At 37.7% G+C, this 23,927-nt stretch overlaps 1 protein-coding gene across 15 annotated transcripts in view; it reads right to left on the reverse strand.

Moving 5' to 3' along the window:
* The window catches only part of RBM39 (RNA binding motif protein 39), a 32,873-nt gene extending 11,320 nt beyond the window's left edge, over positions 1 to 21,553 (reverse strand). For 2 of the 15 annotated variants that reach the window (XM_082746255.1, XM_082746265.1), the window contains exons 1-11: positions 21,103 to 21,422; positions 20,410 to 20,473; positions 18,602 to 18,651; positions 15,260 to 15,331; positions 13,955 to 14,149; positions 11,569 to 11,634; positions 11,419 to 11,472; positions 8,840 to 8,957; positions 8,219 to 8,371; positions 4,414 to 4,551; positions 1,710 to 1,775 (exon numbers count right to left, since the gene is read on the reverse strand). In XM_082746255.1, coding sequence (XP_082602381.1) covers positions 1,710 to 1,775; positions 4,414 to 4,551; positions 8,219 to 8,371; positions 8,840 to 8,902 — 420 coding nt within the window. In that variant the 5' untranslated portion in view covers positions 8,903 to 8,957; positions 11,419 to 11,472; positions 11,569 to 11,634; ... (3 more) ...; positions 20,410 to 20,473; positions 21,103 to 21,422. Of the gene's footprint in view, positions 1 to 1,709; positions 1,776 to 4,413; positions 4,552 to 8,218; positions 8,372 to 8,839; positions 8,958 to 11,418; positions 11,473 to 11,568; positions 11,635 to 13,954; positions 14,150 to 15,255; positions 15,332 to 18,597; positions 18,652 to 20,111; positions 20,185 to 20,409; positions 20,474 to 21,102 lie in introns of those variants that run through there. The other 13 variants (XM_082746257.1, XM_082746253.1, XM_082746258.1 and 10 more) reach the window with 12 other exon arrangements.
* Positions 21,554 to 23,927: the final 2,374 nt, after the last annotated feature.

Raw genomic sequence — 23,927 nt, forward strand, 5'->3', positions numbered from 1 at the left:
GTAATATAACCAGATCACAAACTCATTCAAATTCGTTTTGTTAATATGATGGTTTAAACAGCAAGGTATTACGAAATGACACCAAAATTCAGAAATAAGGAATCTTAGTAAGAGAGCATATGAATGAAGTAATTTTCCCAAAATCAGATAAACTAAAATGGTGCTTTATTTCCTATCATAAAAAAAGAGCTATTGGTGTGCTTGGGTGGTTCAGTTAATTAAGTACACTGCCTTCAGCCTCAGGTCATGATCCCAGAGTCCTAGGATCGAGTCCCACAACAGACTCCATGCTCAGCGGGGAGCCTGCCTCTCCCTCTACTGGCTGCTTCCTTTGCTTCTGCTGTCAAATAACTAAACAAAATCTTTAAACAGAAAAATTAAAAGTTCACTCAGCTGTTATTAATACAAAATTGTGGGTCATTTTATTGCCAATAAAATCATAAAAATATTTTCTTTAAATCATGGAAATTCTTAATGCCCAGGATGCAAACACAAACTTAGTTGCACATTAATTCTCATTTTTAACGGGACACACACACACGACACAATGATGACAACAACCTCCCAGAAATCCCACAGCTTAGTATCTCATCAGTATGACTCAAAACATTTTCTACTGAGAAAATAAAAATTAGACACTTAACAAAACATTTATGAACACACAGCAGAACCATGTAAATTAAAATAATCTAAACTTTGTACATAGATAACTAAATCATAGCAAACAGTTCACACATTGTTGGTATTAAAGAGATTTGTTTTTTCTTATTAACATATAATGAATTATTAGCCCCAGGGGTACAGGTCTGTGAATCCCCAGGTTTACACACTTCACAGCACTCACCACAGCACATACCCTCCCCAAAGTCCAAAACCCAACCACCCTCTCCCCTACCCGCCTCTCCCCAACAACCCTCAGTTTGTTTTGTGAGATTAAGAGTCTCTTATGGTTTGTCTCCCTCCCTATCCCACCTTGTTATCATTTATTAAAGATATTTTTAATAGGGGCAGGTCATGATCCTGGACTCTTGGGAATGAATGAGTCCCAAATTGAGCTCCCTGCTTAATAAGGGAGTCGCCTTTTCCTTCCCCCTTCCCCCTGCTCCTCTTCTCTCTCTCTCAAAAAAGATCTTTTTTTTTTTTTTTTTAAAAGTTACTAGCAGGGGCGCCTGGGTGGCTCAGTGGTTTAAAGCCTCTGCTTTCGGCTCAGGTCATGGTCTCAGGATCCTGGGATTGAGCCCCACATCGGGCTCTCTGCTCAGCAGGGAGCCTGCTTCCTCCTCTCTCTCTGCCTGCCTGTCTACTTGTGATCTCTCTGTCAAATAAATAAATAAAATCTTTAAAAATGAAATAAAACCCATTTATGAAAAAAAAAGAGTATCAAGACACTTGCATTCAACTGCCAGAAACATCACAAAAAGTATTACAGACCAAAAAAACCTCATAATGGGGTCATAAATTTCAATCTTGTGGATACTAGCTATATAAATTAACTATATTCACGGTAAGAGAAAACTGGCTAAGCAAGCACCAACATTTGGTATAAATGCCTACTGAAGACAAACTATTTTAAACCATTTGGAAAAAGAACCAAGCACCTTTTCCCACTATCAATAACTAAAGTATTACTATAGTACTTTGGTCTATAACCTTAAGTCATTCAATCAATCAAAATTTATATCATAATGTTAACAACAGTAACTGCTTACCGTAATAAATCCATATCCCTTAGATCGACCTGTTTCACTATCCATCATGAGCTGGATACTTTCAATCTAAAAAATAAAAATAATTATTATGTAACTGCAGAGGAGGAAGCAAAAGCATTTTATTCCTTGAAACATGATTTAAAGTCTCCCCACCTAAAAACAAAAACAAATCATCTCAACCCATCTCCAAAAGTACTTCTGAAAGCCTAGATGCTTCTCAAACAAGAAGTTATGCACTGTAGAATAAAAAGTACAATTTTCTGCCTCAAAAAACAAACCACTAGGGGCGCCTGGTGGCTCAGTGGGTTAAAGCCTCTGCCTTCAGCTGAGGATGGAGCCCCACATGGGGCTCTCTGCTCAGCAGGCAACCCGCTTCCTCCTTTCTCTCTCTCTGCCTACCTTTCTGCCTACTTGTGATACCTATCTGTTAAATCAAAAATAAAAAATAAAAAGAAAAACAAAACAAAACAAAACAAAAAACCCCACAACACTAAAAACCAGAGATCCTTTGTAAACTACAATCAGGTGCTAGAAATTAACATTTTGTTTTCTTTCCATTATGCTAAAAACACAAAATTCCCAATTATATCAGACATGACAAATTATCCAAGATGCTGGAATAACTAAAAACAAGGGCACCTGGTTGGCTCAGTCAATAGCCCATGCAATTCGTGGTCTCATGGTTTTGAGTTCAAGTCAAATAGTGGGTGTAAACATTATTTTAAAATCTTGGGACACATGGGTGACTCAATCTGTTAAGCATCTGCCTTTGGCTCAGGTCATGATCCCACCCCGGAGTCCTGGGATGGAGTCCCACAGACTCCTTGCTCAGGGGGAACATGATTCTCCCTCAAACTGTATTCCCCCTGCTTCTGTGCATGCGTACTCTCTGACAAATAAAAAATTCAAGAGAGACAAAATAAAAAATAAATAAAAATCTTACAAACAGGGACACCTGGGTGGCAGTTACGTGCCTGACTCCTGGTTTCAGCTCAGCTCATGATTTCATGATTTAGAGATCAAGCCCTCCGTCATACTCCACATTCAATCTGCTTGAAACTATCTCCTCTGTCCCCAACCCTGCTTCTCCCAAATAAATCAATCTTCTAAAAAAATCTTAAGAATAAAATCAACCCTGAATGCAGATGATCACTGCACAACTCTGGATAGCCATTTAAAAGGCAATGAATTGTTCACTTGAAGCAGGTGAAGTTCATGGTTTGTGTACTACACCCCAGTATTTCAATACAGCTGTTCATACACAGAGAGCATAAAAAATTAAAATACAGCATGGATGTACTCTATTTCTTTTTTTTTTTTTAAACTTTTACGCGGCAATACTATCCTTTTTTTTTTTTTAAAAGATTATTTATTTATTTGACAGACAGAGATCACAAGTAGATGGAGAGGCAGGCAGAGAGAGAGGGAAGCAGGGCCCCACCGAGCAGAGCCCGATGCGGGACTCGATCCCAGGACCCTGAGATCATGACCTGAGCCGAAGGCAGCGGCCTAACCCACCCAGCCACCCAGGCACCCCCTCTATTTCTTCATGTCCTAATTTCAGGAATGCACTAACTTTGTAGTCACTGACCAAAAAAAAAAAAAGATTTGTATGCGAAGTGTGTGCTCATTTCTAATTTAATTTAATAAAAAGCCCACAGTCAACACCCAACTTTTACCATTATGCACTCTTTAAACAGTTTAACAAAGGGGCTGAATGGAAATAGTGAAAAAGTATATCCAAGGGAAATGAAAATTAGTAGTGGATGCAGTATTAACAGTTACCAACATTTTTATCCACAGCCACATAATGAAAATTTTAAATTACAGTACAACCCACTATTATTAACATTTATTCTAAAATAAAATGTCATGATAAAATGAGGACCAAGTGAACACAAAGTCTAACTACTTAACTGAGTAGATAGAGAAAAAGGTTCTGTACATATACCTTAATGTTCCGAAAGGCCAAAAACAAGCATCCAAAGAACATCAACAGGGGGTGCCTAGCTTGCTCAGTCAGAACATCATGCAACTCTTGATTTTGGGGCCATGAGTTTGGGCACCACATTGGTAAGATAGATTACACTTCAAAAAAAAAAAAAAAAAAAAAAAACAAAACAAAACAAAACAAAAAAAAAAAACAACCCGGGTGCATGGGTGGCTCAGTAGGTTAAAGCCTCTGCCTTCAGCTCAGGTTGTGATCCCAAGGTCCTGGGATCGAGCTCCACATCGGGCTCTCTGCTCAGCAGGGAGCCTGCTTCCCTTCCTCTCTCTGCCTGCTTCTCTGCCTACTTGAGATCTCTGTCAAATAAATAAATCTTTAAAAATAAATAAATAAATAGATAGATAAATAGCCCCCCTTCCCCCAAAGACCCAAGCAAGGAAAACAAAATCTCTCGTTCCAAATGCACAGGAAACTCTCATCATTGATATTGACTTGGAAAAAAGTGATTGCTTCTAATACTCTATGCGTTTCACGGCAGCATTATGAATGACAACACTAAGATTCTTATCTTCAAATGTTATCCTTCTTTCAGAGATACTACCTTAATCTAAGATGCCACAAAACCCTCTTAGAACCACTCTTTCCCATCTTACTATTAAACCTCATTGAAACATAACAAAGTAGAAACACAGAATTATTATGCAGTTATATTGTAAGAAGAACCTATCAAGGATCACTGAAAATAATGGGACTTACCCTTCCAAAAGGCTCAAAGATTCCCCGAAGCATATCTTCAGTTATGTTAAAGTGTAACGAGCCCACATAAAGCCTCATAGGTCCAGCACTTCCCTTCTGTAGATTGTTCGCCATTGCTGCAGCTCTGTTTTTTTCTGCCTGCAAGTTGTAAGAAAAAATGCACATCACAGAGCACTAATTCAAATCATTTTTTTACAGATTTTATTTATTTATCTGACAGAAAAAGAGGGAATACAAGCAGGGAAAGGGAGGAGAAGCAGGCTTCCAACTGAGCCGGGAGCCCGATGAGGGGCTTAATCCCAGGATGCTGGGATAATGACCTGAGTGGAAGGCAGATGCTTAACAACTGAGCCACCCAGGCACCCCTCAAATCTTTTTTTTTTTTTTAAGATTTTATTTATTTTTTTGACAGAGAGAGAGATCACAAGTAGACAGAGAAGCAGGCAGAGGGTGAGGGGGAAGCAGGTCCCCTGCTGAGCAGAGAGCAGGATTTGGGGCTCAATCCCAGGACCCTGGGAGCATGACCTAAGCTGAAAGCAGAGGCTTAACCCACTGAGCCACCCAGGCACCCCCCCCTTTTTGAAGATTTTGTTTATTTGACCAAGAGAAACACAGCAAGAGGGGACACAAGCAGGGGGAGCGGGAGAGGGAGAAGCAGGCTTCCCAGGGATCAGGGAATCTGGATGCAGGGCCTGATCCCAGGACCCAGGGATCATGACCCAAGCTGAACGCAGATGCTTAACGACTGAACCACCCAGGCCCCCTAAGCCAAATCATTTTAATCATAGTAAAATTCTATTCATTTTAGCTTTGCTTAATGACAAGTAATATCAAAGGCTAGTAATGAAATTACTAAATTTACTAAGTCATAACAGGACAAATACCCCCATTTACATGTGATTGATTAAGGGCACTAAATTAAAATTTTAAGAAAATGGTTCAAATGCCAATTTTCTAAAAAAAAATCTTCAGTATTTTATCCAGCTTAAGATAGATATTTTGCCACAATAAAAAATTTTGAAGTTTTACAAGCATTAAGTCATATATAAAGATTTTATTTATTTATTCGACAGAGAAAATCACAAGTAGATGGAGAGGCAGGCAGAGAGAGAGAGAGGGAAGCAGGCTCCCTGCTGAGCAGAGAGCCCGATGCGGGACTCGATCCCAGGACCCTGAGATCATGACCTGAGCCGAAGGCAGCGGCCCAACCCAATGAGCCACCCAGGCGCCCCACATTAAGTCATATATAAAGCAATCATACACTCCATTTCATATGTAAAATGAAATCAATCCTGAAAGTACACTATGTCATCTAAATGAGATGCATCCTGATATCAGACATACTAAAATGCGGAAAATAAGACTGTGTCACGGAATTCGTTGTTCATCAAAATTAACGTATGCTCAAAATCACGGTTACTCAAAGTAGAGTACACACCAACTGGCTGGCTGCCATAAAGGGGCTTTTTTGTCAATATAAAATCACATCGAGCAAAGCATTCAGTTTAGCCGTCTTTTTTTTCGAAAGGAAGTCTTTCTCAAAGGTAATGGTTATCAATTCATATTCTACCACAAGTTCCTTTTCATATTAACAGATTGAGGAATTTTGAGTATCAATGTCCAAAAGAGGTTAAAGTTAAATCAACTCAAAACCTCATTTTAGGGGCGCCTGGGTGGCTCAGTGGGTTAAAGCCTCTGCCTTTGGCTCACGTCATGATCCTAGGGTCCTGGGATCGAGCCCTGCATCGGGCTCTCTGCTCAGCAGGGAGCCTGCTTCCTCCTCTCTCTCTCTGCCTGCCTCTCTGCCTACTTGTGATCTCTGTCTGTCAAATAAATAAATAAAATTAAAAAAAAAAAAAAAAAAAACAAAAAAAAAAACCATCTCATTTTAGGGGCACCTGGGTGGCTCAGCGGGTTCAAGCCTCTCTCTTTGGATCAGGTAATGATCCTGGGGTCCTGGCATAAAGCCCCACATTGGGGGGGGGGGTCCTCCCCCCTCAGCAGGGAGCCTTGCTTCCTCCTCTCTGCCTACTTGTGACCTCTGTCAAATAAATAAAATCTTAAAAAAAAAAAAAAAACCTCATTTTCATCTGAAGACTCTAGCCCTCTTCATGACAATCTATGCACCATTTAATTCATTCTCCAGGGCGCCTGGGTGGCTCAGTTGTTAAACATCTGCCTTTGGCTCAGGTCATGATCTCAGGGTCCTGGGATCAAGCTGCTTATCAGCCTCCCTGCTCAGAGGGAAGTCTCTACTCCCTCTCCCACGCCCCCTGCTGGTGCCCCACCCCCTGCGTCTCTCTGTGTCAAATAAATAAAAAATTTAAAATAAATAAATAAATAGAAATAAATTTGTCCTCCTTTGCAGGAAATGAGTCAAGGATTCAAGGAAGTAATTTTTCCCATTTCCTAACAATTATTTTCCCACTGTTATAATAAATAATATTAAGTGTTTTAGAAAACACTAAACAACCTATTATCTTTTAGATATGACAAAAGCTACAAACTTGACCAATGTTACATACAGCTTATTAACAGTGAGTAAAACTGGAATTTAAGTCAGATCTGGTTCCAAGGCTTGTGCATAACTTTAGAATATAAAAAATTTGATGAAGTAACCAGATTATTTTAAGAGTTGGTTACTTATTTCAGTGGTTTGTAAAGCTATCAAAATGACTATTTTATTATGTGTTGCTCGAAAATATTCTTTAAATCCTATAATCACCATTTAAAAAACACCTGAGCTAGCAAGCAGTGACAAATTATCAATAATGGTATCCTAAAAAAGCTTTCTTGTAATAAAACAACACATCTCAGTTTTTCCACATTTAAACACACTAATGTTACTAACGCTAATTTCATTTCCCAAAGGCAGTATAGGATTACTATAAAGTACCAGCAAAGAGGAATTAAACAGAAGAAATTTTAAACAGAAAACATTCACAAGATTAGTTCAAAACATTTTACCTTTAAAAAATGGTAGAAATAAAAGCTGCTCAAACTACTCTTAACGCTTTACAAAATCCTACACAGATGTATTAAAAAACACTGAAAATACTAAATTGATTAAAAATGTCAAAATCATTCCATTTGAAAGAGTAAATGTGTTTTTAAATGTTTTTCTATCCCCAATTAATAAATTATCACAAATCAAAAAAATATCTAGGGCGCCTGGGTGGCTCAGTGGGTTAAGCCGCTGCCTTCGGCTCAGGTCATGATCTCGGGGTCCTGGGATCGAGTCCCTCTGCTCAGCAGGGAGCCTGCTTCCTCCTCTCTCTCTGCCTGCCTCTCTGCCTACTTGTGATCTCTCTGTCAAATAAATAAAATCTTAAAAAAAAAAAAAGAAAAAAAAATATCTACACCATGTTCTCATACCTTTTTCATAAAATAGGTATTTAAACCTTGTATTAAAACAGGATATTGGGGCGCCTGGGTGGCTCAGTGGGTTAAGCCGCTGCCTTCAGCTCAGGTCATGATCTCAGAGTCCTGGGATCAAGTCCCGCATCAGGCTCACTGCTCAGCAGAGAGCCTGCTTCCTCCTCTCTCTCTCTGCCTGCCTCTCTGCCTACTTGTAACCTCTCTCTGTCAAATAAATAAATAAAAATCTTAAAAAAATAAAACAGGATATTGTTGAGAATATACGATTTTATCAAAGTGACCAAAAGAAAGTTTAAGGGAAAAAAAGCTGTTCTGAAAACATCTAACTCAAATAATTAATGATTATGCAAGACACTATAACGTAATACTAAGCAACAGGTTTCTTAACACAATTGTTAATCAAATTCCTAACCAAGCAAATGATTACCTGTGATGCTTGTACTATGATTGGCACTCCTAAAACACGTTGGCCAGTTAATCCTATTGCTAGAGGCACTGAGCTAACATCAACAAATTCCACATATGCAATTCCTTTGGAACGTCTTGAATTTCTATCAGAAATCATTCTCACATCTCGAACCTAAAAACAAAACACAGGTAACATAATCTTCTGTTTATGCAATCATCCACTGTAAACCATTAAAAAAAAATTTTTTTTTTTTAACAGATCACATGGTTTAAATTTACTTTTAAGTAATCTCTACACCCATAGTGGGGCATGAACTTGTGACCAGAGTTAAGAGTTCCATGTTCCAAATGAACTAGCCAGGTGCCCCTCAATGTTTTAACTAAGGGAACATGTCAGTCAACTTTTTTTTTCTACTTTTGATCAATGTGTGGTTAACAGTTATTAATTCCAACACTATTAAATTCCAATGGAGGCAAAATAGCAAAATAGAAATGTTCCCCAAAAGTTTCCCTAACTGAATTCTACTAAATTAAAAGATTCAGTGTTTAAATATTCTCTAATTTAATCTAACACACTGACAATTACATTTTGTTCACGATTCCCATTCATTCAACCTCCCTAAACAGACTAAAAACTTACCTTTCCTACTGTAGAGAAAAACTCTTCCAAATCCCTTGGCCTAATTCTTGCTGCCAGCTGCATGCAGAAAACTGTCCTTGCATCTCTTTCTTCAGGAGTTAGATTATCAATAGGTTCCCTAACAGGAAGTACAAAACAATGGACTTTTATAAATTATTCCAAAAATAACCTTATGATTTTCAGAGAACAGAATAAACTTTGCAAGTAGTTTATCATTATTCCCAAACCCATTTTCTTCTTTCAAGATTTTATTTATTTGAGAGTGAGGAAGAGAGAGAGAGCATGCACAAGCGAGGTAAGAGGCAGAGGGAGGGAACAGACTCCCCACCACCTACTGAGGAGGTGAGATCACTACCTGAGAGGGAGAAACAACTGCCTGAGGCACCCAGGTGTCCCTTGCAACCCATTTTCACTAAGATTTATACAAAATATCCATAAAATTATTCAATGTGACTCTATTCCTTCAACAAGATAACTACTAATGTTTCTTCTGCTAGTATCTTACATGACATTAGAACAAAAGTCCATTGCCATCTCAAGTCTTACAAATGGTAATTTCTCCAGATTAGTAAAAGACCAATCTGGAGCCTTAGAGTTTAAGAATAGTCTTTAACCACTTACTAGCTACAATGTCAAAATAGTCCAAAACCATAAAACCATGAAGTGAAATAAAGTTTGACAATCATAAACGACTAAACTGAGATGATAAGAACTATTTTATTCTCATTTTTCCCCTGAATTTTTAACAAATTGAGACAGATATATAGAATCATGACCTGGTTGCTTATTCTATCAGTCTTTTTTTTTTTTTTAAGATTTTATTAATTTATTTGAGAGAGAGACACTGCAAGAGAACACAAGCAGAGGTACTGGGAGAGGGAGAAGCAGGCTTCCCTCAGAGCAGGGAGCCCAAGGAGGGGCTTGATCCCAGCACCCTGGGATCATGACCTGAGCCGAAGGCAGAAGCTTAACAACTGAGCCACCCAGGTGCCCCTATTCGAATCAGTCTTCTAAGACTCTATAAACCCAGTATACAAACCAATGTTTCTTTTTCTTTTTTTTTTAAAGATTTTATTTATTTGACAGATCACAAGCAGGCAGAGAAGCAAGCAGAGAAAGAAGGGGAAGCAGGTTCCCTGCTGAGCAGAGAGCCAGATGCGGGGCTTGATCCCAGAACCCTGAGATCATGACCTGAGCCAAAGGCAGAGGCTTAACCCACTGAACCACCCAGGCACAGTCAAAGCAATGTTTCTTAATGGTTGTAAAATACAGAAACCATACCTATCTACAAATCAAGTATGAAAAGCAGGAAATTAAATAAATACAAGCAGTGGAATTCAATTTATTCATTTTTAGATAGCCTTGACAATCAAGAGCACTTCTGACTATATGGATGAAATTAAAGTGCCCAAGTAAAAGAGCACAAGAGATCAAATTATATGAAGTGCCTATTAACGTTACTTCTTATAAAACATCACTAAAGGTTAAGGTTCTACGTGAATAGCTAAAGATAAAAGCACAAAATGCTCTTATCCAATTCTGGACATTTTCAAAAAGGTGCTTTTTCCACCTACAAAATTCTGGTGCATTTCTTTGGTAAATTAACAAGTAATTTTAAACTATAAAACGGAGGTACAAAGCTAGACTACATCCAGAAAATGAGAAAAGGGGATTTTCTTTTCTTTTAAGATTTTATTTATTTATTTGGCAGAGAGAGATCACAAGTAGACAGAGAAGCAGGCAGAGAGAGAGGAAGAAGCAAGCTCCCTGTTGAGCAGAGAGCCCAATGCGGGGCTCCATCCCAGGACCCTGAGATCATGCTGAGCCGAAGGCAGAGGCTTTAACCCACTGAGCCACCTAGGCGCCCCAAAAGGGGATTTTCTTATAAGAGTAAGTATTAAAGAGTTTAAAAAAAAAAAAGCTCAGTAGGTACAAAAAGAGCTTTTAAAATCATTAAGGTTTTCAAGAAATCCTAGAATTAGAATATACCAAGTAACAAATATAACAGATAATGAACTCTAAGTTAAGTTAAAAGGTGCCCTTTAAGGGAAGCCAGAAAGAGTATCAGTGCTGCCATTTATCAAAACTTTCCTTGAATGAACATAAATGATAGACTTAACAAGTAAGTCTCATTTCATTTAAGAAGAAAATAACTCACAAACATAAGGTTACTACTACTCAGAAACAAGTCAACTTGGTTAAGACTTTGGAAATTAATAGAGAGTCAGATTAGTGAAACTCATGTCTGTTACAATCAATTTCCCATGATGCAATTTTAATAACTCAAAATTTATTAATTTGAAAGATAAGCAGAGGCAAGTCTATTTCAAGTTTCTATAGTTACCATTAACTTTTATTTTTAAAAGGGATTTAAGAGCACATGTAATACCACCTTGTATCTTAACACTGTAGTTACTACTCCATTCTTCTAGGAAACTAAAATGAAAACTTACACAACCACACTGATTTAACACAGTCCAAATTATTAAATGCTAATAAATTTAATAGCAGCATAAGTTGCAAAAGCTTTATAAAAGCTGAAAATGCCAAAAGAAAAAAAAAATAGGGACAACAGCTACCTCACAGGGCTCTTGTCTTTTCTGAATGGACTTTTGCTTCGGGAACGTCGTCTGCTGCAAAGTTAAAAAGTTTCAGAAATTACCCAAACAGGTACACCACATTAGTTCCTTGAAAAACAATTTAAACAATTCAGAAGTATGTTTAAAAACCTTAATTTGATGCTATGAGGCAACCCAATCTTTCCTCGGATGGCACTGTTAAATTTTGGTCCGGAGCTAAAAAGGAAACACAAAATTACACTAGTTACAGGGTTAGGGTCTTGCTAAGATCGCGTTCATGCGCTCTCCAGCAAGTTTAACATTGTTTAGGCTGATTTTTTTTTCCACCTCAATTATGAAGAGGAAATAAGAGACTTTTTTTTCTTAACGTTATCCCAGGCAACTGCTCTTATAGTTATCCATCCTGGACCACTGAGAGGTGCCAAGACCAAAGGTTACAGCCTCAGTATTTTTCAGATTCTGAAAATTCTATCATTTTCAGTCTACCGTTTTTTCTTAATTACATTTATGAATACATTCCTGAGGTTTGGTTTATTTTAAGTGAAAATAAATCTTATTTACAAGGAGTAACTACAGTTAACAATTTTGTATGAATCTTTGCAGATCCATTCCCAGGAATTTATGTATTTGTATGTGTATACACACAAAATTCATAAATATGTTTCTTGAGAAATTATTAGAGAGGGACTAAACTCCAACTTTTCCATTTAACAATAAATCTCAGAGACTGCATAAAAGCAGTTTGTGTCATACTTCACTTCTTTGTGACAAAATATTCCATAGTAAAGATGTAAAGTTCATTAGGATTTCAAAAAAATTTTTGTGAACTTGACATAATAAAGGAATGTTTTCAAAAGAGATCATATAATTATTCTAAGATCCAGTTTTATTCTGAATCCTAAAAAGGCCTTACAGTTTTAGGGCCTTTTTTAATTTTGAAAGACCAAATTAACTTAAATGGGACAAGTCATATGTCCCTTAGTGCTCATCCTACTCTCCTTTTCAAGAAGGGTAGCAAAATCGAAGTACCTAGTGGTATGTTATCCACATTTGGACTTGTTTTCATGGACTCTAGGCATACCTGAAACACCCAAGCAGCTCCAAATAAAATTTTATATTAAATGGGTCCTTCACAATTCAAACTAACAATCACAGTTATGAATATAAATTTACTGACTAAATTAAAGATCACATGAAACCAGACATAAGAACTAAATCATTTTTTAAGTCAGACCAGGATTATAGGCCGACTTCAAATATTCATTACTAAAACAGATACATAATACACAGAATTTATTAAGGTAGGCCCTTTCCCCCCTATTTAATTCTGATAAAAACAAATATGGTAAATCTCAATAAATTCGACCCAGAAATAATCATTCGGAATTAAAACATTGTGGTACTCTTTCAGCTCTTAATGTTTGTGAAATTAACAGCTAGGAAGAACTCGAGAACAAGGAGTTCAATCCTTTTTATTTTAAAGGTTAAAGAGCCAGAATCAGAACCCAAAATGTTACTAACTTTAATGGCTTCAAATAATACCCAAACATTTCGTGAATAGCAGTTAAGTATTGTGCATCCTTTATTTTCATTCTCTTGTCAATTCAATACTCATTGAAGTTCATCTGTCAGTTGTTACTTTTCTTAAGAATGAGAAAACTAATGCTTAGAGCGTTAACTTGTCCAAGTCAAAGAGTCAAAACTCTTATGCACGTCTTTGTCTTTCAATTCCATCTCCACCCATTCAACTTAGGAGTGCTTATTTTAATACACTCCCCCCCCCCCAGTTTACAGTAGTATATTCATTAAGACAAAAGAATAAAGGTAAAGGGTTAAGGACTGCTAGATTCAATCCTTGTGTTAAAAGTTGTAGGTAGATTCCTTCCAAACTTATTAACATAGTTTTTTAAATGACTATAATAAACCATGTTTCCAACTTATTAAACTACAATCAAATTTCCACAGGGATTTCAAAGCACTTTGAGTGTTTTACTCATTTTAAAAACCTCAAATACAATGTGATGAGCCCCCAAATTCACCATTATCAAGGAGCATGCACCAGATTCATAAAGTATCTGTCATTTCAGCTGTTAACAGCCAGAAAAGATTCATAAATTACATATTTGACTGATCATATGTATTAGTAATTTATCTATTTGAGCTTTAAAATCTTAAATAAATTTATGTTCAGCAAAGAGTATTTGAAATAGCTCACATACCTTTAAGCTTTCAAATTCTGGCACTACAGTATCAAGTCTTTTAAGCATTCTAGTGCTTTGGTCTAGTTTGGATTGGCATACAGTTAAAATATTTTGAATAACAGAAAATAATCTGTATGCCTAGTAAAACAGAAGTTACGTATTGGTCCATGTGCTGTTTTTCTAGGTCTTTTCAACGCCAATATCCTTATTTAATGCTTCTTAACTAGACATATTGAAAACCAAAAATTTTATAATGTACATTACTCAGATTAAATGTTTTCCGGATACCTAGAGAATGACTCTCAAATCAAAATCATCAAATTATAGTTACATACTAAGGACTTCTGTAGCGGCCTCTGAATCTGCGATCTCGACTTCTTGAGCGGCTCCGCCTCCTTTCTTTGCTCCTACTTCGCTTCCTTTCACGGCTTTTGCTCTTTTTCCTTTCTCTATCTCTACTTCGTTTCCGTTCCTTACTTTTGCTTCTTTTCCGTTCATGACTACGACTTCTGCTCTTGCTTTTTTTCCTCCTGAGAAGAAAAAAAATTACCATTATCTTGCTGGTTTGAAAAAGTGCCCAAATATACTTCCTCTTATGGTCAGAAATCTTAATCTTTCTGTAAATTTATCTTGCTATTTTTACTATTATACAATGATACATAATCATACTTATGGAAAAAATAATTCCTAGGTAATGCAAAATTTGTCTTCTATACTGAAAATCAGAAGTCAGTTGACAATCAGTTGAGAGCAGGAACTCTAATGATTGCTCCTGAGAGTCAGGTACAGCTTTAACAAGGAAATCATTTGTTGAAACCTGAACTTTTAAATAAACTGACCAACATGTAACTGGCCGAGTATTACTGTAATCCACTAGATACAGTAATAAAATCAAAGTTACAATAAGTATTAAGTAACAATGGGTCATACATAAAAATTATTGAAAACACTTTAACTTCCTTTACATGAGCCAATTTTGACCCTACTTACACATAGGAGTATTTTCTACTTGAAAGGGCCATACAAGCATCAATACTTTGGTTTTCATGGGCAAACTTACAAGTATTGACAAAGAACAATGCAACTAATGCAATAAAATGCATTCTGAGACACCTAGACTTTTGTGACCTTTTTGGATGTGTTCTATTTAAAGCTATAATGAATACACCAGAAAATGGAGCATGCCAGTTTATACAAGCCTGTGGGATACAATCAAAAACAAGGATCAACACCTTTAATCAATCTTTATAAAATCTCAAACTCTGAAAGGTAAAAAAGCCAGTCAGTCATATCTTTCTGTTCATTTCTGTATTTTTCACAGTATACCACCCGTTCATTTTGTAATTAAATCTTACCATCTGTACCTCTTTGTCATCACCCAAATTTTAGAGGTGCCTTCAGATATTTCAGTATAAATTCAAAGACATTTAAAAATAAACTTATTCTGCTAAAATGTCAATTTGTAGTGGCTAAAAAGATAATTAAACATTTTGACAACTCTACATCATTTGGAAAATTTAATTAAACTGTTTAGTCCTTATCAAAGCAAAGTTAGCATAAGAGCAATTGAAGTCTGCCTCAGAGAACCTGTAAGCAGGTCATCTTAGAGTGCATTGAAAATAGAAAATGAAGACACCCACCTTCTGGAATCTTGAAACCCACACTCCAATCACAAGGAGATGTAGAGCTTTCCAAGGAGGCAGAAACTTTGTCTAAAATTTCAAGATAATCCACCTGACTGTCAGAAATGTATATGCTAGGTAGCACATGACAGAAAATTAGGCTACACTCATTATTTATATAGAAGTCATCAAAGCAATGCCCAAAAGGGCAACAGATTACATTCCAACTTTGTTGCCTGCAACACCTGACACTGTCTTAGCCTAAGAATTCTGTGAGATAGCTATCATCAAAAGTCCTACATATAATCAATCAGGGGACAAAGTAAAAAGTAACTCCATCCCCCACAAAAAGGACAGACAAGTCAAGTATTGCTCTGCTCATAGACGGTCCACAGCAGAGAGGCAGCCAACCTCCCAATCTATGTCTTTTTAGGCCCAAAACTTATTCTGCCAAAGGAAAGGACTAGAAAATTGGAGCTAACTTCAACTAAAAGTCTTCCTGAACTTTTTACAAGTGAGTCCCCACCCACATCTGAAGGCAACCCCAGACAGGTAAAAAGACAGCAACATACTAAGACATTCAGAAGCATGATCCTCTTCATAAAAGCCCAGACAAAAAATTAAGAAAGCAATATACTTCTCTATTAACAAATTGCAGCTTGAAAGAACATTAAGTTAACTAAAGAAGGGTTATCAAAATCCACACTAATAGTCAAATCCTGTTACAACTTAAAAGGGACTTTCCAAAGTCTTTAGTGGCAGTGGAATTTTGTACTGAACATCATTGAAGTAAATGGTCCACTGGGCTGGGCCTTTGGACTTTTTGGTTATATGGCCTCTGCTGTAAAGGTGTTTTGCTATAACTGGATTTGACCTCTTCCATGTAAGAAGATCTAAAATTTAAATGCAAAGTACTCTGGAAAATAAGAAAAAAAATAGAAAAGTCATTTATTCCAAAATTTATAGATAATCCACACACAGTAGCCAATATATTTCAACTGTGTCATTTTATTGTTATCCTTTTGAGTAATTCCTAAAGAGCTTAACTGAATGGATGCTACTTTAGACTTTCTGATAATGGTTACACTAACAAATAATATTCCCATGAAGGCAAGCTCAGATACTTAAAAGATATACTCTGAGTTCTTGCCAAATTCAGGGGTATAGCTCTCAGAAAGCAGGCTGATAACCAATTTAAACTTAGTTCCTTCTACTACTACCAGAATACAACTGAGTGTAGGTATTGAAAATCAGAACTATTTTTTTCAAAGGAAACATTTACTAGTTGGTCAACTTTAAATTCCTCGGGTTGTACATTTTTTCTTAGAACTATATCCCAACACTCAATTGTTTTTAAGACAATGAAGTTTTAGGATGAAAAATGCAACATGGCACTTTCCTTTTGGAGAATTCATGCAGAACACTAATGTGCAGAACACTGTCATTTTACATTTTATCTAAACTTAAATATGAAAATTTCTACATAACTTTAAAAGAAATTTGAAAGCTCAATTCCCTTTAGAGAAATGGGTGAGAAGTTCCTGATTGAACTAAAAAGCCATTTATTTAAGCAGCTTTAACAGAGAGTGAGAAATATGACAAACAATTTGTACATTTAAAACGATACTAGGTGGTAGTTGGGATATTTCAAAAGGACATTCCCTTATATTGGCTACCCTACAGCCAATCAAAGAAAATTATCCATTCTTCTATTCATTATCACAAGACTCTACATTAAATAAAGGCCACAAAGCATCAGTCATGGAGACCTTGATGCTGAATTTCCTGTAAAAGCTTGGTAGCCTTAATGAGCTTAGATGCACAATGAAAACAAATACAAGCCGGAGATCAAGTTAGTAGCAAGGAGTGACATCTGAGAATGGTCAAACAAAGAAAACTCTGTGACCAAAGTGCATGTCCTCATCCTTTTGGCACTTAGGGTAAGATCTTTACCTACCCAATAGGCCTGATACCTAGATTGAATAATTTCAATTTATGTGGATAGTCCTCTCTAGATTTTCATTACAAACTGGGAATTAAAACTATTAATTAGGAAACTCTTACTTTGGGAAAACGTCTAAAACCAGGTAACATTAAACAATGCAATAATTGGCTGACTGCCTTAAATCGTAACAATTCAAGACTAAACCCTATGTGATTAATTCCCACAATCTGTTGTGACTGTAACAGACCCTCTACCCAACTTTGAACCAAAAAAAAAAAAAAAAAAAAACAACAACAAAACAAAACCCGACATTTTCTGCAAACTGCATCATTTTAAATCCATTACCTTTTTTTATAGGAATTGTTAAGAATAAAATAATCAGCATAACAAAGCCCACATAATCCAATTTAAGAATTTTCTCATCTCTTTTGTGAAATTCTATCAACCTACCTAATAAAAGTTGTGAGGAATTTAAGGTAGTGTATTATGAAGCATTTTGAGCTCTTATTAGGAAAAGAGCCAGAAAATCAAATAAGGGACTATGTTATCATTTTGTTTTCGTTTTCCATTAGATGGAGTCACGTACATTACAAATTAATGACATCACAAAATAGGCTACTGAAACAACTTGACGCTTATAACATGATCACGTGATGTTAAGAGTCACTAATTTTTAGAGCAGGAAGAATACTCTAAAAATAGGATCCAACTTTATAAAGTGATTCTGGTTTATGCTGTCACTGAAACATCAAATACTGTATTCTAGTCGATAGCACTTAGTTACTATTACAGATTACTCAGTTAACATAGTAAATTGCATTAATATGCACAATTTTTTTTAAAAACTCCATTTCCACTCTTCAAGTAATAAAGTTTTAAAAGTTTAAGCAACAAAAGCCATGTAAAAGGCACCTAAAAAGTACTTTAAGTATGCTATAATGTTGCTACAAAAAAGGGCCTTTAAGCAGCAAGATGCATAAATAATTCACAGCTCTGACTCCTTTAAAACAATGTTTTCCACAGGCCTATTATTTGTTACCTTTTCTTCTTCCTAACCCATCTGCAATGGATATGGAAGTTTTATGGATACACCACCAAAATATTAAGCCCAGTTTATAAATTTAAGACAAAGACAAACTCTAATACAGGAACTCTTATCCAGATTGTCGTGGACAGACTTGGAGGGGAAGGTGTCCAAAAGATCCCTGAAACTCTATCCTGAGATCTAGGGAAAGAATTCATAGTTTCATGTCCTCAAATAGTTTCTCATCCCTTCAGAAGGTAAAGAACGACTTCTCTAAGAGAGACAAGAAAAAGCTTCTGAAGAGAACTTTGATGCTACAGCCACAGGAGCACAACTTAAGATCTCAATCATATAAAGGTCCCCCCACCCCAGGTCCCTTCTTATAACTTACTTTTTGCTACGTTCTTCATGGCCGTTAGCACTGCTCAACTTGTTCTCATCCTAAGCAGGGTTGATAGAAGAACATCATGAGGACGAAGTGGTAACATTTCAAGTTGTCAAAGGGTAAAGGGAATAGGAATAAGAAAATACAAAACAATTTTAAAACTAATTACTTGTTTATAGTTTAACATGGAAGGCTATAAAAAAATTTAGATGGGAACGTGTTTAACCACTTTGTTGCTTACAATTAAGTCATCAAGATACAAAAATAAAAATGCATATTAACATGTTAAATTTTACTTTCTTAAATAGATATTAAGTTATCCACATTTACAGTTGTTGAAGTGGTTAAATAGAATTTCTAAAAACATGAATGAAGTCCTGTTTTGAGTTTTATTCCATGTGCTATGGTCCCTTTGGTCAGTACCATGGCTCTATTTCTGCCTAAGCCCCAAGTGGCCATGCTAGCAGCCAGCCACTATCGATTTCCTGTGACCGATGCCATTCCTGAGATCTTCGCCCATTTCCGTTGGAGGGTTGGGACTGTAAGAGCTTGATGCCACCTCTGTCACACATCTCGCCCTGAAGCAAACAGGGATTCACACTGCTTTAGTAATGTTGACTCCCAAGAACCCAAGAAAGTCAATTAATAATCCACCAGTCCAACCTAAACATTTCCTACTTCCATACCTGTTTACATGGAATTACATCCATGTTAAACTAAGACACAAGAATCTTAACATTAAAACAGAAGTAGTTCTTCAAGAGTCTAAGCATTACAAAACTACATACAGTATTTAAAGCTAAAAAGAATTCATCCAAACTGGTACCACATGGTCGTGCTATACACTCCAAAACAGATGTATTATTTTAAAAGGTTTAGCGCAATGTTTGTTTTTTAAAGTTTGATCACATCAGTTATAGAAGTACAAGTGCTAACTTACAAAGCTTACAGTTTGCGACACCAGTGATAATGCATGCATACTGCTATATTCACCACCAACTGGTGAAAGAATGAAAAGACACTTTACTTTTACTGTGATACTGAAATGGGTCAGACTATACTACTAGCCAAAATAATTCCTTTGTAGCTTTTAGTGTGAAATATTATGGCAGGGACTAAGTAAAAATAAAACAATTCGGAGCACAGTAAAACAGTCATCAAGTGACTCTTAAGTTGTGATACTGCCTCCTTTGCTTTAAAAAAATTTTTTTTCTATTCAGGGATCCAAGAATTTCAGTAATTTTTAACTGAGCAGATCATCACCTGCCTGTTTCGGTATTTACTATCACCAGTCATATATATATAGAAAAAAAATTTAAATCTCACCCATTTCTTCTTGTAAAACTTAGAGATTTGCTTGCCATAGACTGGTTATGCTTTGTTATTCTTGGACCCCTGCTATTTTCCCAAACCACTACATTCACCTTTTTGCTATACCAAACTGGAGCTGGTAATTCTTAGTTGAGTCATTTTACCTAGGGGACCACGGTACAGCGATAAGTCACTCAATTACTACCTTATGATTGACAGTTCACACTGGAATCAAAGGTGAATTCATGGGAGTAGAGGTGAGATATCGTTAGGCAAGTCTACAAAGAGAGATAGATGGGCATTTATTCATCACGCTGAAGTGAAACTACTGCACAATATTATTACATCAATAGCATATATTTACTTTTGTAAGTTACACGTAATGCATCTCTGATAAGATAAATCAAGAGGGCTCCGGGGATGTTAGTTTACATTTCAGCAGTAGTTTCGTGATAATGCTAAATTAAGAAATATATAAACCTCACCGACATGTTTTTTCTCACCTTCTTGTAAGGAGCCTCAAGCATTGCTTCAATATCAATATCGTCTGCCATTTTCTCTAATCGCCTAAAAAATAATAAAGGTAATTCAGGTGAGTAAACATTTTTCAACGGCGCTCAATCTCCTTACCCGACAAACTCCAAAACTTCAGAAAAACCTTCAAAAAGCCCTCGAATGAGTCAAGTGGCACGATGCACTTAGCCAGGCTTGATAATTAAATCTGAAATGTCTCCAAGACTAAACACACGGAAATACATTAAATGTACGATTAAAAAAAAAAAAAGGCCCACAATTAACTCTAAAAACAGAACCCGCGCGCCGCGAGTTTAGACCGCCTCTTTCCGCGCAAAACCCGCGCTGCCATTTTAGGGGCAAAGGGAAACTCCCTCGGTTGGGAGGGGTTGTATGCCGTGGTAGCGTTCGGCTGGCGCCATGTTGGGAGGTCGCGGCCGGCCAGGCCTCGAAGGGACCGGTCGCCATCCGCCCGAAGCCTCTCTGGGGTCCTTGCCACCCAAAAACCCCAAAATCGAAGCGACCGGAAAATAAGGGCGCGGTCGCCGAAATGCAGCCGATTTCTCGAGCCACCCCCCCCCCCGCAGTGTTTAAAGACCGCCGAAAGAGTGCCCGTCAAACCAGACAAAACCCAAACCTCTGAAAAGCTCTGACAATACACAGGCCCCGCGACATCTCCTTACCTGTGCGGGCTTTCGGGCCCCTAGGGTGCTCGTATTCGGAAAGGGGGGGGGGGGCTGCTGCTGCTGCCGCTGTTGCTACTGTTAAGCCGCTAGGCCCAGGCCGCGATACCGCCCAGCCCGAATTTCGGGCTCCGAGGGCGGATAGGCCCGAGCGAATCTAAAAGAAACAATGGGATTAGAGGAGCCCGCGCGGAAGTTCAGGACGGCGGCTTCGGCAGCTCAGGATCCACCCCTGCGACAGCTTCGGCAAGCTCTCTGAAATGGCGGCCGCTGCTTCCCCGTACTCACATCCACCAACACACATACACACACACAAACACACGGGGCCTCACGGAGCTCTCAGCACGGGCTCTCGCGAGAATCTGCCTCCAGTTCCAAACCAGAGCAACTGAAATATCGCGAGATATAAGCATAGCCCTGGCGACCAAGGCCCAATCTCGCGCAATGATTGCGCCACAGATATTCCCATCCCCCACTCAGAGAGGAGCCTTTGACACCCCCTCCACATAGACGTTCGTATCTCGCGAGACCGCGCAAGAAGCTAGAGCTAAGACAGTTGGTACACATCCCGTCAATCTTTTTAAAAACTGAACGCTGAGTGGACCTTGGTGGTCTCCTCCTCCTTGTAGCGCCTCCTCACAGCGGTCTGAAGGTTTCTCTAACAGAGCTGACCGCCTCTCCCCTCCCCCGGGCCTCCCACCCTGGTGTCTGTCAAGGTCGCCATAAGGCAACCTAGTCCATATGGCCATAGACGACAACGAAAACCGTCATGTATGTAGAGATTATCTGTCACGAGTGAGGAAGTGAAAAAGCATGCAAAAGAGAAGGCAAGAAGAGACCATAGGGGGCTGTGCTGTGGAATAAAAGTTAGATATTCCGGCCTCTTGAGCCAGTGGGCTAGACACCGCTAACTAAACACCCTTGGAAATGGTGAAGAAAGGCAAAGAGAAGGTGAAAAAACAAACTGCTTCCCTCGGCAATAAGCTTTTTGCCCCGAACTTTATAGTCTGTCCTTGTGCCAGGGATGCTATTGTTCCTTCAAAAATGTCCATTCTCCTGGGACTTGGCTTTTCGCCCCTTTATTCTCCAGATACCTGGCAGTTAAGAGTTTAAAAGCACCACCTGTTCTCTAGTCAACACTATGAAAAAAGAGGCAGCAGAGAGATTGACTATAATGCTAGTACTCCAAGATAAAAGTATTTGAAAAATTTTTTTGAAAAAAAAATTAGAGGACTTAGGAGCAAAAAGTCTTACATAAAAGTCCATTAACAGCTTAGTGATAGGGAATAAAGATTTGACATGAGATAATTCGGTTCTTACAAGCTTCCAACACTGTGTGACCTTGGACAGGTAATCTCTCAGAGCCTATCCTCCATTTCCTCTTAAGAAGGGGGTAGCTTAATTACTAGGCTAAGCTTCTAATGAGACTGACCTAGGTTGATAATGCGCACTCCTAAATTCTCAGTGCTTAGCCTGGTGCCCAGCCAGTTGGATACCCAATAAATGAATGAAGACCTAATAGGAGTATAGTGAGTATTAAATGAGACAGCGTCTGCAAAGTACCTGGCCAATATTTAATCCTCAGGAAAGTTAACTTCAGTTATTGCTAAACATTTATTTAGAGGAAATGTAAGTGTAAAGGAACTTTACATTCCTGGTTAATTTTCCACACAGGTGTTTCTCTTAGAGGATTAATAGATGACGCATAGTTAGTAGTATTCCCTTACTCCTTTTCACAAAAATTCAGATCCTCTTTAAAATTTTTTAAGTGTTGAAAATCACAGAATATTAAAGCATAATATGTTCAAGCTAACAAAAAACCAAAGTTAACTTTTGCCTTCTCTTTGCCCCTTTAATTCTATTATTGTGACTTGTTAATTGTGCAGATATCAAACCATACAGGTGTCCCTTTAATATGTTTTTGTTTGGTAACATGACAACACAGAATTTGACTTAAACCTCTAGAGTTATTTGGGAATAGGAAAGTTTTAAACTTTCAGTCACTCGATTATTGAATGTTTCTTAAATTGTTTTCTGTTCAAGAGTGATAAGAATTAACCTGGAAATATAGAGCACAATCAAGAAACATCAGCTGGAAAACTCTTCTCTAAAACAAAAGTATTTTTTATGTTTAAAAGAAAATATTGGGACGCCTGGGTGGCTCAGTTGGTTAAGCAGCTGCCTTCGGCTCAGGTCATGATCCCGGCGTCCTGGGATCCAGTCCCACATCGGGCTCCTTGCTTGGCAGGGAGCCTGCTTCTCCCTCTGCCTCTGCCTGCCATTCTGTCTGCCTGTGCTCGCTCTCTCCCCTTTCTCTCTCTGATAAATTAATAAAATCTTTAAAAAAAAGAAAAGAAAATATTAACGTAATATGCTTTTCATTCATTTTGCAAAATCTGTCTCTGACTGGCTTATAGACATTCTGCATAAATTAATTTCCTTTTCATGATTTTGTTCTTATTTGAACCAGATGGTCATTGGTTTAAATCATCTCCACCACCAAAAATATTATTCTGGGGTACCTGGGTTGCTCAGTCCTTAAACATCTGCCCTCAGCTCAGGTCATAATCCCTGGGTCCCCTGGGATCAGGGCCCATATCGGGCTCCCTGCTCAGCAGGAAGCCTGCTTCTCCCTCTCCCACTCCCCCTGCTTGTGTTCCTTCTCCCCCTCTCTCTCTGTCAAATAAATAAATACATAAATAATCTTTTAAAAATAATAACAATAATAAAATATTTTGCCAATGTCAGGACACCTGGCTGGCTTAGTTTGTGGAGCATGCAATTCTTCATTTCAGGGTTGTGGGTTCAAGCCCCATGTTGAGTGT

This window comes from Mustela nivalis (assembly GCF_964662115.1).
Source record: "Mustela nivalis genome assembly, chromosome: 8".
NCBI lineage: Eukaryota > Metazoa > Chordata > Mammalia > Carnivora > Mustelidae > Mustela > Mustela nivalis.